The 13,261-nt window shown below is 37.8% G+C and overlaps 1 protein-coding gene across 2 annotated transcripts in view; it reads left to right on the top strand.

The window, feature by feature from the left end:
- The window catches only part of LOC107674090 (protein GREB1-like), a 29,160-nt gene extending 18,147 nt beyond the window's left edge, over positions 1 to 11,013 (top strand). For both annotated transcript variants that reach the window (XM_016467972.1, XM_016467973.1), the window contains 18 exons: positions 519 to 699; positions 787 to 970; positions 1,121 to 1,257; positions 1,523 to 1,871; positions 2,000 to 2,115; positions 3,151 to 3,353; positions 5,329 to 5,786; positions 5,868 to 5,970; positions 6,591 to 6,746; positions 6,860 to 6,999; positions 7,150 to 7,311; positions 7,516 to 7,720; positions 7,809 to 7,971; positions 8,451 to 8,672; positions 8,760 to 8,895; positions 9,009 to 9,209; positions 9,896 to 10,034; positions 10,148 to 11,013. In XM_016467972.1, the coding sequence (XP_016323458.1) occupies positions 519 to 699; positions 787 to 970; positions 1,121 to 1,257; positions 1,523 to 1,871; positions 2,000 to 2,115; positions 3,151 to 3,353; positions 5,329 to 5,786; positions 5,868 to 5,970; positions 6,591 to 6,746; positions 6,860 to 6,999; positions 7,150 to 7,311; positions 7,516 to 7,720; positions 7,809 to 7,971; positions 8,451 to 8,672; positions 8,760 to 8,895; positions 9,009 to 9,209; positions 9,896 to 10,034; positions 10,148 to 10,311 (3,419 nt within the window). In that variant the 3' untranslated portion in view covers positions 10,312 to 11,013. The remainder of the gene's footprint in view (positions 1 to 518; positions 700 to 786; positions 971 to 1,120; positions 1,258 to 1,522; positions 1,872 to 1,999; positions 2,116 to 3,150; positions 3,354 to 5,328; positions 5,787 to 5,867; positions 5,971 to 6,590; positions 6,747 to 6,859; positions 7,000 to 7,149; positions 7,312 to 7,515; positions 7,721 to 7,808; positions 7,972 to 8,450; positions 8,673 to 8,759; positions 8,896 to 9,008; positions 9,210 to 9,895; positions 10,035 to 10,147) is intronic.
- Positions 11,014 to 13,261: the final 2,248 nt, after the last annotated feature.

Raw genomic sequence — 13,261 nt, forward strand, 5'->3', positions numbered from 1 at the left:
TAGTTTAAAAGTTTTTATATTGCAGTTATAATTGTTTTGTTTAAATTAAATTAACATCATACTTGTAGTTTACTATTTATATACTATTTTTTTTGCACTTTAAGTATAAGCCAATTATACTTAGTTGTACTTTTCTTGTACTTAATTGTCCCAAAAGTATCCTGAAAGAATATCAAAATTTAAGTTAGGACAAATATGCTTAAACTTTACTGTATACATGAAATATATACAGTACATACTTTATATAACAGTATAAGCCAAGTATACTTAAGTATAATTTTAAGTATATCTCTGATAAGTATTGAAGCCTACTCTGTCATCAGTCTACTTTTGGTTTAACACACTTGAATAAACTTTTTTTGTAAGGGCACAGATACAGGGAGAGCTTTAAAAACTACCCGTTTTGACATATTTCCCTTTAAAACAGGAAGTAAAATGTCTCATCCTTTTTTAAATCCCATTGAGCAATTATATTATATATTGCAGATAGATCTCACTTCCTGCTGTTGTATTTCCAGGGGTGTTACGGGAGTTAGGACTGGACCAGAACTGCTTGTCGCTGAAGGAGGCTGAGCAGTATGTGGTAAAGCTGAATCCGAGTGCAGTGGGAAAAATCAACAGCCTCATTCAGAAATCCAAGACGAACCCCTACACGCTCTTCATACTAGTGCATGATCATGCACACTGGGACATCAGCAGGTACGTGACCTCCCATGATTCTCCTTTAAGCCTTGTCTTTGCTTGGCTGTTGGTGCAACCATCTGTATATCTTTATTCTTATGCCAGTGGGCAGTGCAGTGGAGGAGACTCCAGCTTAGGACTAGTGGACGGTCTGCTGAACTGCAGACAGATTCGGGATGCTCCCAACATCCTGACGCTCCATGTGACTTCGTTCCCCTTCACCTTGCAGACTCAGTACACACGCATCAGCCCTTACAATGAAATCCACTGGCCCTCTGCATTTAACAATGTAAGAATACCACATACTATCTATTTAAACCAGTAAGTTAAGCTCCTGGAAACTGAAACTTTGAAATGGCTCATAGCGGTTGACCACGACCACAGAACTTCTTAATTCCTAATGAGTTTACATTTTGTCTCTCTGTTTTTGCACACCTAGGATGTAGATCTTTATCACGAGAAGACAAAGTACTTTGGTGTATCCGAGCTGCTGGAGACGACCCGCTCTGGAAGTGGCCTTCCTCTGCTACGATATGACAGTTCATTTGAGAGCATGGCTGCTGCTCTGGAAGAGAGGTTTGTTTTCGGTGTTATTTTTTAATATTGCAGCTGTTAATTAATGTATATTTTATATAGCTTCTTGAGCAGCAAATCAGCATATTAGAATGATTTCTGAAGGAAGACTGAGTAATGGCTGCTAAAAATTCAGCTTTGCCATAAATGATATTTTAAAATATATTAAAACAGTTTTTCTTTAACTGTAATACTATTTACAGTATTACTGTTTTTGCTGTTTTAGCAGCTCATACTCCCACTGACAAATTTCCTTGCGTCTCCTCAGGTTCCCAAAACTACACAGTGCAGTGATTCGCACCCATGTGCTGATCCAGCATTACTCTCTGGCCCTGATGGCAACAGTGGGCGGCCAGGCTTTACAGGCTCTGCAGAAGCACATCTCAGTGGAGACGCTGGAGATGGTGCAGTGCCTCCTCAACACATCCCAGCGGTGTCCCAGCCGTCACGGTCACATGCTGCTCCTGAGGATCCCCTCACCAGCTCTCGCTGCCTTCGCTCACCAGCGCCTCTGCCATGTCCGCAACAGACTCGGCCTTCACAAGCAGTTTGAGGTCATCCTGGGGGATCCATGCTCTGCTCTCATTGTAGGAAAACACTTCTTGGACCAACTAAGGGTATTTACTATTAATCTTTTTTTTTTTTTTTTTTTTTATAAATTACATTTTGTGTCATTTATTCTTGTGTCCATATTCTTCTTTATATGCCGAAATCATATATCCTTTTGCTTTTTATATGTCTCCAGGTATGGCTGAAGATCTTGGACTCAGACTGGGCTCCTCGGACATATCTAGAGCTGGAGGCTTTACCCTGTATCCTCATCTTAACCGGCATGGATCCACTTGGAGAGTCTTTACCCAGGTAAAACACTCACAGGAAGTTTTTTAACTTGACTAAGCTTGATGCAGAATGCTTATTTTTAATTTTAGACAACATTACAGGCATCCAGCTGTTAAATATATTCTTTTTTATTGCATTTCATATAATTAAAACTACCTACCTTAAGAGTAGTTTCTTAAAAATGTTTAATGAATCTTTTACATAGATTAGCAAGCTTTAGAAGGCCCATTTCTATTTTGTTTGATTGTCCAAATAAGGTTTTTTTGAAATTGTACAGGTCAGCAAGACCTCAGAAAAATAATTACCTGTGGCAATTTGAGTCTCTTTTCAAAATAGTTTGTGCTGTCCCATTTTATTTATTTTATTTTATTTTATTTACTGGCACAGGTTATTTGACAGTTTTATTACATTCAAAATGTCAAGCAGTTTTTTTTAGCCTTAATTTTAATATCACTGTTAACCTATGCATATCTACATGCAAAAGTCATAGAAACTAATACAACTTCAAATGTTTTTATATAATATAATATTATATATTATAAAATATTATAAATGTCTGTATAATATAAAATGTTGCTCTTATGCAGAGCAATACTGTAGACTCTACAGTGTAGAGTAAAACATGCTTGCAAGCTTTAGTAGTTCAGTTTGGGAGCATCTGTTCTGTTCAATGGATCATTCAAAATGATTCATCATTATTCATTAATTCAGTAATCGCAAATGACTAGAGAAGGAAAAGTCATGGAAATGACAAGAGACTTGGGACTAGATCTTAAAGGGGTCCTATTATGCTCTTTTACAAAGTCTTGATTTTGTTTTGGGGGGGTGTACTAGAACATGCGCTCATGCTTGGTGGTTCGAAAAACACATTATTTTTCACATAATTTACATTATTAAAATACCTTTCTCCCCAGCCTGGCACAAACGAACATACACACTACACACTGGCTAGAATTAAAAAAGTGAAAAAGCATAATAGGACCCCTTTAAAATAATAACTTTACTTTACTTTCATGGTTTATACTTAAGCTTACCGTGTTGTTCCTCTGTCCTCAGATCTCTGAAGTACTGTGACCTGCGTGTTATCAGCTGCTGGTCTCTGCAGCGCACCACTCTCGAGCAGGAGCTGGGATTGGCCGTGTACCTAATGAAGACAAAACAAAAACAAGTTGGCCAGCACGCACGCTGCGACCGGTCTGAGAGTGACCCTGAAAAACTCACCAGCACTGACAACGAGGAGGAGGAGGTTGTAGTGGATGGTCAGTATTGCAAAGCCAGAAAAAATGAAGTATTTACTAAACTGAGCATAAACCATTTTGTTTTAAATGTATAGGAAATGGTGAGGGTATATGTAAACACTAAATTAGATGGTTACATGGTCAAGGTACACCACAACTGGCCCAATCCTTCAGATAGTCAGAGAGTAAGAATGTCAAGCTTTTAGTCAGCTCAGCCTCATGCCATCTGTGTTTTAACACAGTCTTCAACACAGCTTTTGGGAGGAAGAGGATTCTCTCCCGAGACTCCAGCATCTCCTCATTATCCTCCAGCACCTCTTGTAAGGAAGCAAGAGGAAATGGAGTTTAACCACCTCAATGACTGCATGTTCACATACAGGTGCATCTCAATAAATTAGAATGTCATGTAAAAGTTAATTTATTTCAGTAATTCAACTCAAATTGTGAAACTCATGTATGAAATAAATTCAATGCTCACAGACTGAAGTAGTTTAAGTCTTTGGTTCTTTTAATTGTGATGATTTTGGCTCACATTTAACAAAAACCCACCAATTCACTATCTCAACAAATTAGAATATGGTGACAGTCTGTGATGATTTGGGGTGCAATGTCATCTGCTGGTGTTGGTCCATTGTGTTTTTTGAAAACCAAAGTCACTGCACCCGTTTACCAAGAAATTTTGGAGCACTTCATGCTTCCTTCTGCTGACCAGCTTTTTGAAGATGCTGATTTAATTTTCCAGCAGGATTTGGCACCTGCCCACACTGCCAAAAGCACCAAAAGTTGGTTAAATGACCATGATGTTGGTGTGCTTGACTGGCCAGCAAACTCACCAGACCTGAACCCCATAGAGAATCTATGCGTGGAAAAGTTCATTTATTTCAGTAATTCAACTCAAATTGTGAAACTCGTGTATTAAACTACTTCAGTCTGTGTGCACTGAATTTATTTAATACACGAGTTTCACAATTTGAGTTGAATTACTGAAATAAATGAACTTTTCCATGACATTCTAATTTATTGAGATGCACCTGTAGGTAGAACTGTTTCTTCCTTCAGGGACATTTCCAAAAATCCGAACCACAATGAATCAACAAATATCCAAATCTATAGTTGATTTAAAATTAAAGGATGACTTTGCCGATTTGCAACCAGTTTTGTATTGTTTCAGTGCCTGTAGTATATGTAAAAGTACAATGTGTAATCTTTCTCCATGTTACCTGCACCCAGACGAGCATGTTTATTTGTCAGCAAAAGTTGTCCTTTAATTGTAACACTTTGAGTTGTTAGTTAAAATCATGCCTAACAAAAGTGCTTGTACAGGTGCATCTCAATAAATTAGAATATGGTGACATGCCAATCAGCTAATCAACTCAAAACACCTGCAAAGGTTAAATGAACATACTTTCCAGAAGGCCAACAATTCACTAAAAAAAATTTTTTAGGCTCAGGAAACCTTTGCAGGTGTTTTGAGTTGATTAGCTGATTGGCATGTCACCATATTCTAATTTGTTGAGATAGTGAATTGGTGGGTTTTTGTTAAATGTGAGCCAAAATCATCACAATTAAAAGAACCAAAGACTTAAACTACTTCAGTCTGTGTGCATTGAATTTATTTAATACACGAGTTTCACAATTTGAGTTGAATTACTGAAATAAATGAACTTTTCCACGACATTCCAATTTATTGAGATGCACCTGTAATTCTTTGAGCAAATGTTTGCAAGTTGCCATATCATTCTTTCAATTTCGAAACATTTTTTTTCTGATTTATAACTGATATACTGATCAAATAAACTGATAACCTGAGTGGAATGCTTAATTTTGCTTTAATACTAATAAAGCATGGGAAACGGGTCTGATTTGGGATTTGGAACTTGGGACAGTGAAGTGGGGCTTTGCTTTCGGAAAGATTCCTGAAACCGATGAATTCAAAGGTTTGACATACTTACATACTTCTCTCGCACTGACCGTACCTCTCTCTGGTGGTCTGTAGTAAACAACGATCTCCCTAGACTGGGTAACCAGGCCTCCCCAGCTGGCTCTCAGCACCCCCATTCTGACTGGACTCCTTTGGATCCAGAGAAGCAGTCCAAATCCACCTCATCCGGCTCTTCGTCCACACGGGCCTCTCCTCTACGGCAGAGCTGCTCCTGGGCACGCAATCTCAGCCGCCCACCTGTGGTGCTGCTCCCTAAGGCCGTCTACGACCTCATCACCACAGTGGATTCCAGTGGCCTGCCCAAGTCGACTTCCTTCCTCCCACACTCTTCGGTAGAGTGGGTCAGCTCCTTTAGACCTCTCCTCAGCAAAATGATGACCTGCACCGAGCAGTCGCTGTACTATCGCCAGTGGACAGTCCCCAAACCCCACCACATGGACAGCAGTAACCGAGCTGAAGGACGCACGGATAACTTCCACCCTCGAAAGCTGCTGTTAAGTGGGCCACCACAGGTAAACGAGCGTCTGGAACACTGGATGCCACTCTCAGTATTTGGCTGGTGGGTTAAAATGGAATTTGTTGTGTGTGTCCAGGTGGGAAAGACTGGGGCGTATCTGCAGTTTCTGGGTATTCTCTCTCGCATGCTGATCAGACTGATGGAGGTGGACATCTACGATGAGGAGGACATCAACTGCAGTAAGTATTATACCACAAAGGTAGAAATATGATGTCATATGGTAACACTTCTCACTACTAACTAGTTGCTTATTAGCATGCATATTACTAGCATACTGGTTGTTTATTAGTACTTATAAAGCACATATTAATGCTTAATCTTCTGTTGGTCACACGTCTTCACGTGATACAGATTCACAGGTCAGAATTCACCAAACTTGAACTTTGAAATTCAGAGAAATTTACACAAGCTTGCGTTTCCTGTCTTCCCATTTCCTGTGCACATTTGCATACGTAGGAATGGAAGCTAATGGAGCAAAAAGTGTTGAGTGACCTGTCCTTTAGGGATGGAACTTCACATGGAATCACATTTTTCATTTGGGAATCAATTTGATTACACTGTTGCACTGTATGTTTTTTATTGACTAAAAAGAACCGACTCGTAAGAGTCATTTGTTCAGGATTCAGAGTAGACTGGTTGCACTGCTATGTTTTTACTTCACTAAAAAGAACAGACTCATAAGATTAATTTGTTCTGGAATCATGTTACATTAGTGCTGCTGTTCATTTTTCCTTCAAGTGTTAAATCTGTCTCGGTGTCCTATAGGTATCAGTGAAATTATGAATATTTTTTTCTCCAGATTGCGAGAAAGATTTGGTGCGATATCATCAGCCCGTTGCATTGTGGCCCAATACAGACACTGTGCGAGGGATGCCCTTTGATTACACCATCCATGACCCTAAATACGAGGACATTAGCTCTGTCTATTCACCAGACTTCACTCCAAATTCAAATGGTGAGACCATCAAGACAATCATATATGGTTTAGTTGAGCCCTACTATAGTAGTTCTGGTCATTTTAATAGGTTAGTATTGTTGAAATTGTTCGTTTTGTCTTTACTGCTTTAGATGGAAACTCTAGGAGGCAGGAAGATGTGTATCTATGCAGACGAACGGCACGGATAAAACTCTCTAAATATGCAGCTTACAACACATACCATCATTGTGAGCAGTGTCATCAGTATATGGGTTTCAATCCGCAGTATCAGGTGAGCCCTAATACAGTTTATTACACAGCTCTCTTGAATACCTGAATCTGATTGGTCAATGGTAGCATTAAGATTCTAATCCATAGAATAATCTATAATTTGTGTATTTTGGTCTGACTGTATTTTGGGATGTTGATTATCTGTTTGCAGCTGTACGAGTCCACCCTGCATGCCGTCACTTTCTCTCACCTTCTACTGGGAGAGGAAATCCAGCTCTACTTCATCATTCCCAAATCCAAAGAACATCACTTCTCCTTCAGCCAATCAGGAGGCCAGTTGGAGAGCATGAGACTGCCTCTTTCTTCCGATTGGGTACTGACCAGCAGTCTACTAGTAGAGGCCAAATGTGCCATGATTGCATGATGAAAATTACGTTCACTTAATAGTTTCAAACTGCAAACTAGCAAACGTCTCCTAAAAGGGTTTAGTTAACTAAGCTTGACTAGTTCCAGACTATTTAGTGACTAATATATAATAAAAAATAACAACAATTAAAGCTAGATTTGATGTTTGCAGAATCCTGATGCTATCAAAAGTCCAATATTCACGCCCACCACCGGTCGCCATGAACACGGCTTGTTTAATCTGTTTCATGCCATGGAAGGAGCCACCCACCTGCATATTCTAGTGATTAAAGAGTACGAGATGGCCGTCTACAAGAAATACTGGCCCAACCATATAATGCTTGTCCTACCCACTATCTTCAATGGAGCTGGAATAGGTAACCATCAGTAGATTATCATACTGTCTAATTGATGTTGATGTCAGTGAGGTATTTAATAAAGTTGCCTTTTCTCCGACATTCTCAGGAGCAGCTCATTTTCTGATTAAAGAGCTGTCTTATCGTAACCTGGAGCTAGAGCAGAGCCGGAGAGTGGAGCATGGCAGTCGGCCACAAGATGTCTGGCCCTTCATCATCCTTGCAGATGATTCTTGTGTAATGTGGAACAGTGTTGATGTTGATCCAAAAAGGTGCTTAATTTTGTGTTTTCATTTATTTACACTTGGTTTTAAATTTTTCATATATTCGTTTTATTATTTTTATTTTATTTTTGGTAGCTAAAAAATACTTTTTGTGAGTATTATATATCTATATATATATATATATATATATATATAATTATTATTAACAACTACAGTTTTTAACTACATCTTCTAAAAAGATGCCAATCTCAAAAAGGTGCATTAACACTTAAAAATACATTTAAAATGTATTTTTAGCTAGAAATTACTTTGTTTTTTTTTAGTATAATTTATATTATTATGATTATTATTTATAATACATTAAAACCCTAAATTAACTACAAATAAAAAAAGTAATTTATCCAGTCATCACAAAAGACTGATGGAAATTCATTGGTCAGGAAGTATAGGAACAGAATTTTAATATTGGTCCATCCGTGTTTGTTTTTGATCATCTTTCTTAATTAGTGTATTTGTATGTTTTTCAGTGGGACCGCAGGGACAGAAAGAAATGTGTCCTTGAAACAGGTTCTTCAACACATGGAGTCTTCTCCAGATATCACTCAATATGGCTTATGTGGAATGAGGAAGTGGTCCAGTCGTGGAGGTGGGGCCGGACGGCAGAAAGAGCCCTTCTCGCGTGGTCACTTACATGACTTCCTGCTACTTAATGTGGACCTCACACAGAATGTGCAGTACAACCAGAACCGGTGAGTTCTGAGAGAAAGTCCAACTTATTTGGTTGTTTTTCCCTCCATTATTGTCCAAATATTCACATCTCACTCTCTCCACACTAGTTTCACATGTGATGATGTGGACTTCCACCTGCGTGCCCACAGTGCAGGCCTCCTCATCTGCAGGTTTAACAACTTCAGCGTGATGAAGAAGCAGATCGCCATTGGTGGATATGGGACCTTTATCATCAAGACTAAGGCAAGTTTCTAGCCAACGTCCAAAACTGTACTCATGTTTTACTGTATTGATGTATGATAAAAGTCATATTTCATGAAACTGCTAAAACAATTGTTTGTCTGAATTCTCCACAGATGACCGATGTCCCCACCACAATCCAGCCGTCTCAGTACATCTGTGCTCCAGACAGTAAGCACCTGTTCCTGGCCACACCAGCTCAGCTACTGCTGGAGAAATACCTCCAGCACACCAGCCATCGCCTCTTCCCCCTCAGTGCCCAAAACTACAGCCACCCAGTCCTCTCTGTCGACTGCTATCTGAACCTCGGCCCAGAGGTACTTCAACAGACTATTAATACCTTAAAACATTCCATAGTAGACTGATGTAGGGCTGGGCAATTAATTGAAATAAAACCGAAATCTCTACATGTGCTCTGAGTATGGGTTGCTTGTAAAGTGCATTTGGGAAAGCAACATGGCAAATAAACCTGCTGTTGTCAACAAAAGTGAAGCTTTTTAAGGGCTACCTGCAGTTTTCTGCAAAAAAAAAAAAAGCTTGTTGGTTTAATGTTTGAAAATGAAGAATTAAGGCTATAATTTTTGTTGTTGTATTGTTAAGTAAAATTATAACATTTGTACTCAATTTTTTTTATTCTCACTGTAAAATATTACAATAGTAACATTTCTTTTTTATTTACCATTTTTATTTTGTAGTAGTATTATTATTATTATTATTATTATTATTATTATTATCGTCATATTGATTTTTTTGCCAAATTGTGCAGCCCCACAAACAAGCACTTTTATTTTTATTTTTATTTTTTTACTGCATTTTAAATCATAATCAAAGGTGTTATTTTTTTTTTATAAATCTTGCAGCCCTGCACTGGTGGTACCAGATGGTAATACCATGGTACTTCAAGGAACCTTAAAGTTTACCTGTTGTATCGCTACTGTGTGGCCTATCCTGCTTACTTTCACATGATTCTAAATAGTTTTTTTGTGCTTTTTTCTGTTCCCAGGTGACTGTTTGTTTTGTCAGCTCCAAACCTCACTCCATTAACTTCAGCACTACTGGTCTGCTCTTCAGTGGCCTCCTCTTATACTTCTGTGATTCCTTTGTGACTCCTGGATTCCTTAAAAAGTTCCAGTTCCTGAAAGGTAAAGACCAGGCACATAAATAATATATCCATCTATCTGTCTGTCCATTTAGCACATGAAAACACTAGGAAATGATCCTCTATTTAATAATAATTTGCTCTTTTCTACTCCAGGTGCGTCTCTGTGTGTGATCTGTCCTAACCGGAGCTCTCTACGTCAGACTGTAGTTCGGCTGGAACTGGAGGACGAGTGGCGGTTTCGTCTCAGCGATGAGTTTCAGACTGCCAATGCTAAAGAGGACCAGCCTCTCTTTTTCCTTACAGGAAAACACATATGACTCTCAAAGCCTGAAGACTCAGTCACTTTGGTCTTATCAACTGTCCTGTCTGTATATAACATTAGCTCTGTATATAATGCACAGGATGTGCTCTAAATTTACTGCTTGCTTGCTGTTGTTGTTGTTTTTTCTCTTTTTAGGATCATATAGGAAAAGTATACGATTATTACATTGAATATGGACGCACCCTCAAACCAGGATTTACTCGCACCTTTGTCATTGTTTAAAATGTATTTATTTACCGTGAGTCCGTGAGCTTTCTATGTTTTTATCTTTCTGTGTTTTATTGTTTGGTGTTTTAATTGTTTTTTCAGTCACAGCCGGATCTTTTAACATCAGCTTAATGCACAGTTATGAAGTGTTAAAAGAACAGATTGAAGTATTTTGTAGAAAAGAGTATTTTTGTAGCTGTGTTTGGCGTGTTCTGTGAGGAGCGTGGATGAGGGCGTAACGGCATTAAAATACTTATGTCATACATTTCAAATCTCTACAGCCTCCGCTCGCTAGTCATAATTCTTTTACCGCTGTACCTCTGTATGAACACAAGAGGGCAGAACAATCACATTTTTACCTCCTGAAAGCAAAGTATAAATCTCGTGTGTCGGCCATGCATTTTATTAAAGAAAACCTCTTGGTCTCAGTCCATAAAGACATATTTGAAAATGAGTTAGTATCAGTGCTATAAAGAGACAAAGCTTTCAATACCTGCCACTTAACTGTTATGATTCATTTATGCTAATCTCAATCAGCAATTTTCCATTACTACTGATTGTTTTCTTGTAGACAGAAATGACTATTAGCTAAATTACACAGTAATTATAGAAAATGTATTTTTTACAAGTTAAAAAGTGATGTGGTAGAGATACTAAAAATAAATAATTTACGATTTTATTAGAGCTGAAGGTTATGATTTAACTGGCTCAGAAATCAAAGGTGTTCTTTATAATATTTATGATCATAAATTAGATTGTATGAGCTGCCTTGTGTATTAAATATGTCCAGCAGAGGGCACTAAACCTCATATTTGCTGTATTGTATGAGGTTGTTCCAAGTGTTTCCCAAATAATGCAAGAGGTCCTAGTTCAAATAATGCTTGTATATTGACATTGCAGTTCACAAATGTCAGTTGTTCATGCCTACACAAACTGAATTTATTAATAGTAATATTTTGATAAATTCAGTTTCTATGACAACGCATCTTCATGGCATCATACTCTGTAGAGCAGGATGGGTGCATTAATTACCAGCGAGGCATGTCCTTAAGGCATGTTATGAAACAAGTTAACAGCATGTACCATTAATCATTCTGTTAATAAGGGATCAATGTCACTCGAAATGTTTACAGCAACCACAGCATGTGTCATGTTTCAGTGGATCCTGAGGTTATGACCGTCCATAAACATGACTGCAGCTTTCAGTTAAATTCACACATGATACTTTATATTTAAATTATATTCCAATCCACATCAATGTCACCCGTACATATCTTTTGATCACAAATCATTTGGAAAGGAATCCACGGTAAACTCAACCTTTGAGCTGAGCTTAATTGAAATATTACCCATCATGCTTGTATTATGGTATATGGGATTTAACATGGAACATTGCATAGCTGTGCAGGCCACTTTTCATCTTCAGCCATTCAAATGTTACACAATTTAATCACTATCTCTAGATAAACAATTGACTAAGAACACACACAGCCGCTGTCATCTGGTATGAATGTTTATGTCAAGTTCTCTGAAGCATGTGGAAACGGTGACTTGTGTTGCAAGTGTACATCCTGTCCGTCTCTGGTGGGGTAAGGGTCAGTCTCACAGAGTCACAGCAACCTCACAACCGACCCCCCCCCCCTTCTGAAATGACGTGACATGATCTGATGGGTCCCTGGAACTGTAACATGTACAACTTAAAAATAACATGACTATTATCAGACTCACAGTTGTTGCAGCCTAACTGTAAGTTAATGTCTTTTTAATAACTTTAACATTAGTTATTTTATCCAGCTGCAGTAAACATGTTAAGATTCAATTACAAGCATTTTATTAAAAGTGGGGATTTCTAACTAACAGAAGTTTTGTTGTGGTTGTTTGTTTGTTTCAATATTCAATTCAATATTACTTACTTATTAAATTACTTACACAAACTACAACAATTTTGTCCCTAATAAAGTTTTTGTTAAAGGGTGCCAAATATAAATCTACCATAGGCACGAGGTAGTAAGAAATCACAGTTCTGATAGTTCTGATATTCAGATCAACAGCATGATTGCAAGTATGGTAATGTTTCATACAACAGTTCAATAAACAAGAAGTTAGACTAACTTAGGTTTTAAATAATATATTGCCTCTTACTTCCAAACCAATACTTCCATTACTGCCAAACCAAGTCAAAGTAGAATCAACTGCTACGTGTCTCAGAGCAACACGGAATGGGTGCATTGGTTTGTGAATTAATTAGTGTTTAGAACAAATTGTTTTAATTAATGATTCAATGACTCGTTCATAAAGAAAGTTGCTTGTCGCTACCTACTGACGAAAGGGTCAAAAATGCACAGACTGACAGTCTGTCTGGAACCCACAAAGTCAAGTGCTTTTTTAAATATCATGGGTTCTTGGAATGCCACTCAGCCAATCAAATTTGAAAACAGGAACTAACTGTTGTATACAATTAAATATGAGACAGAAAATAAAAATCAAGATAAGAAAATTACACTTTTTATTTAATACTGTACATTGTTTTCAATCAAGCTGTATTTTAGTCAAATTATGCACAGAAAATTTGCAAAACAAACAAAAAAATTCATTTCAAAGGTCTACAATTTTCGAAATTTCTCATTAGTTGATGAATTGGTTGTGCACATGTATGGGATTAGTCTATAGATCATGTGTGCATCTTTGTGGATGCTTATGTGCATATATATATATATATATATATATATATATATATA

The sequence above is a fragment of the Sinocyclocheilus anshuiensis genome, unplaced genomic scaffold (genome assembly GCF_001515605.1).
Source record: "Sinocyclocheilus anshuiensis isolate Anshui unplaced genomic scaffold, SAMN03320099.WGS_v1.1 scaffold544, whole genome shotgun sequence".
Classification (NCBI taxonomy): Eukaryota; Metazoa; Chordata; class Actinopteri; order Cypriniformes; family Cyprinidae; genus Sinocyclocheilus; species Sinocyclocheilus anshuiensis.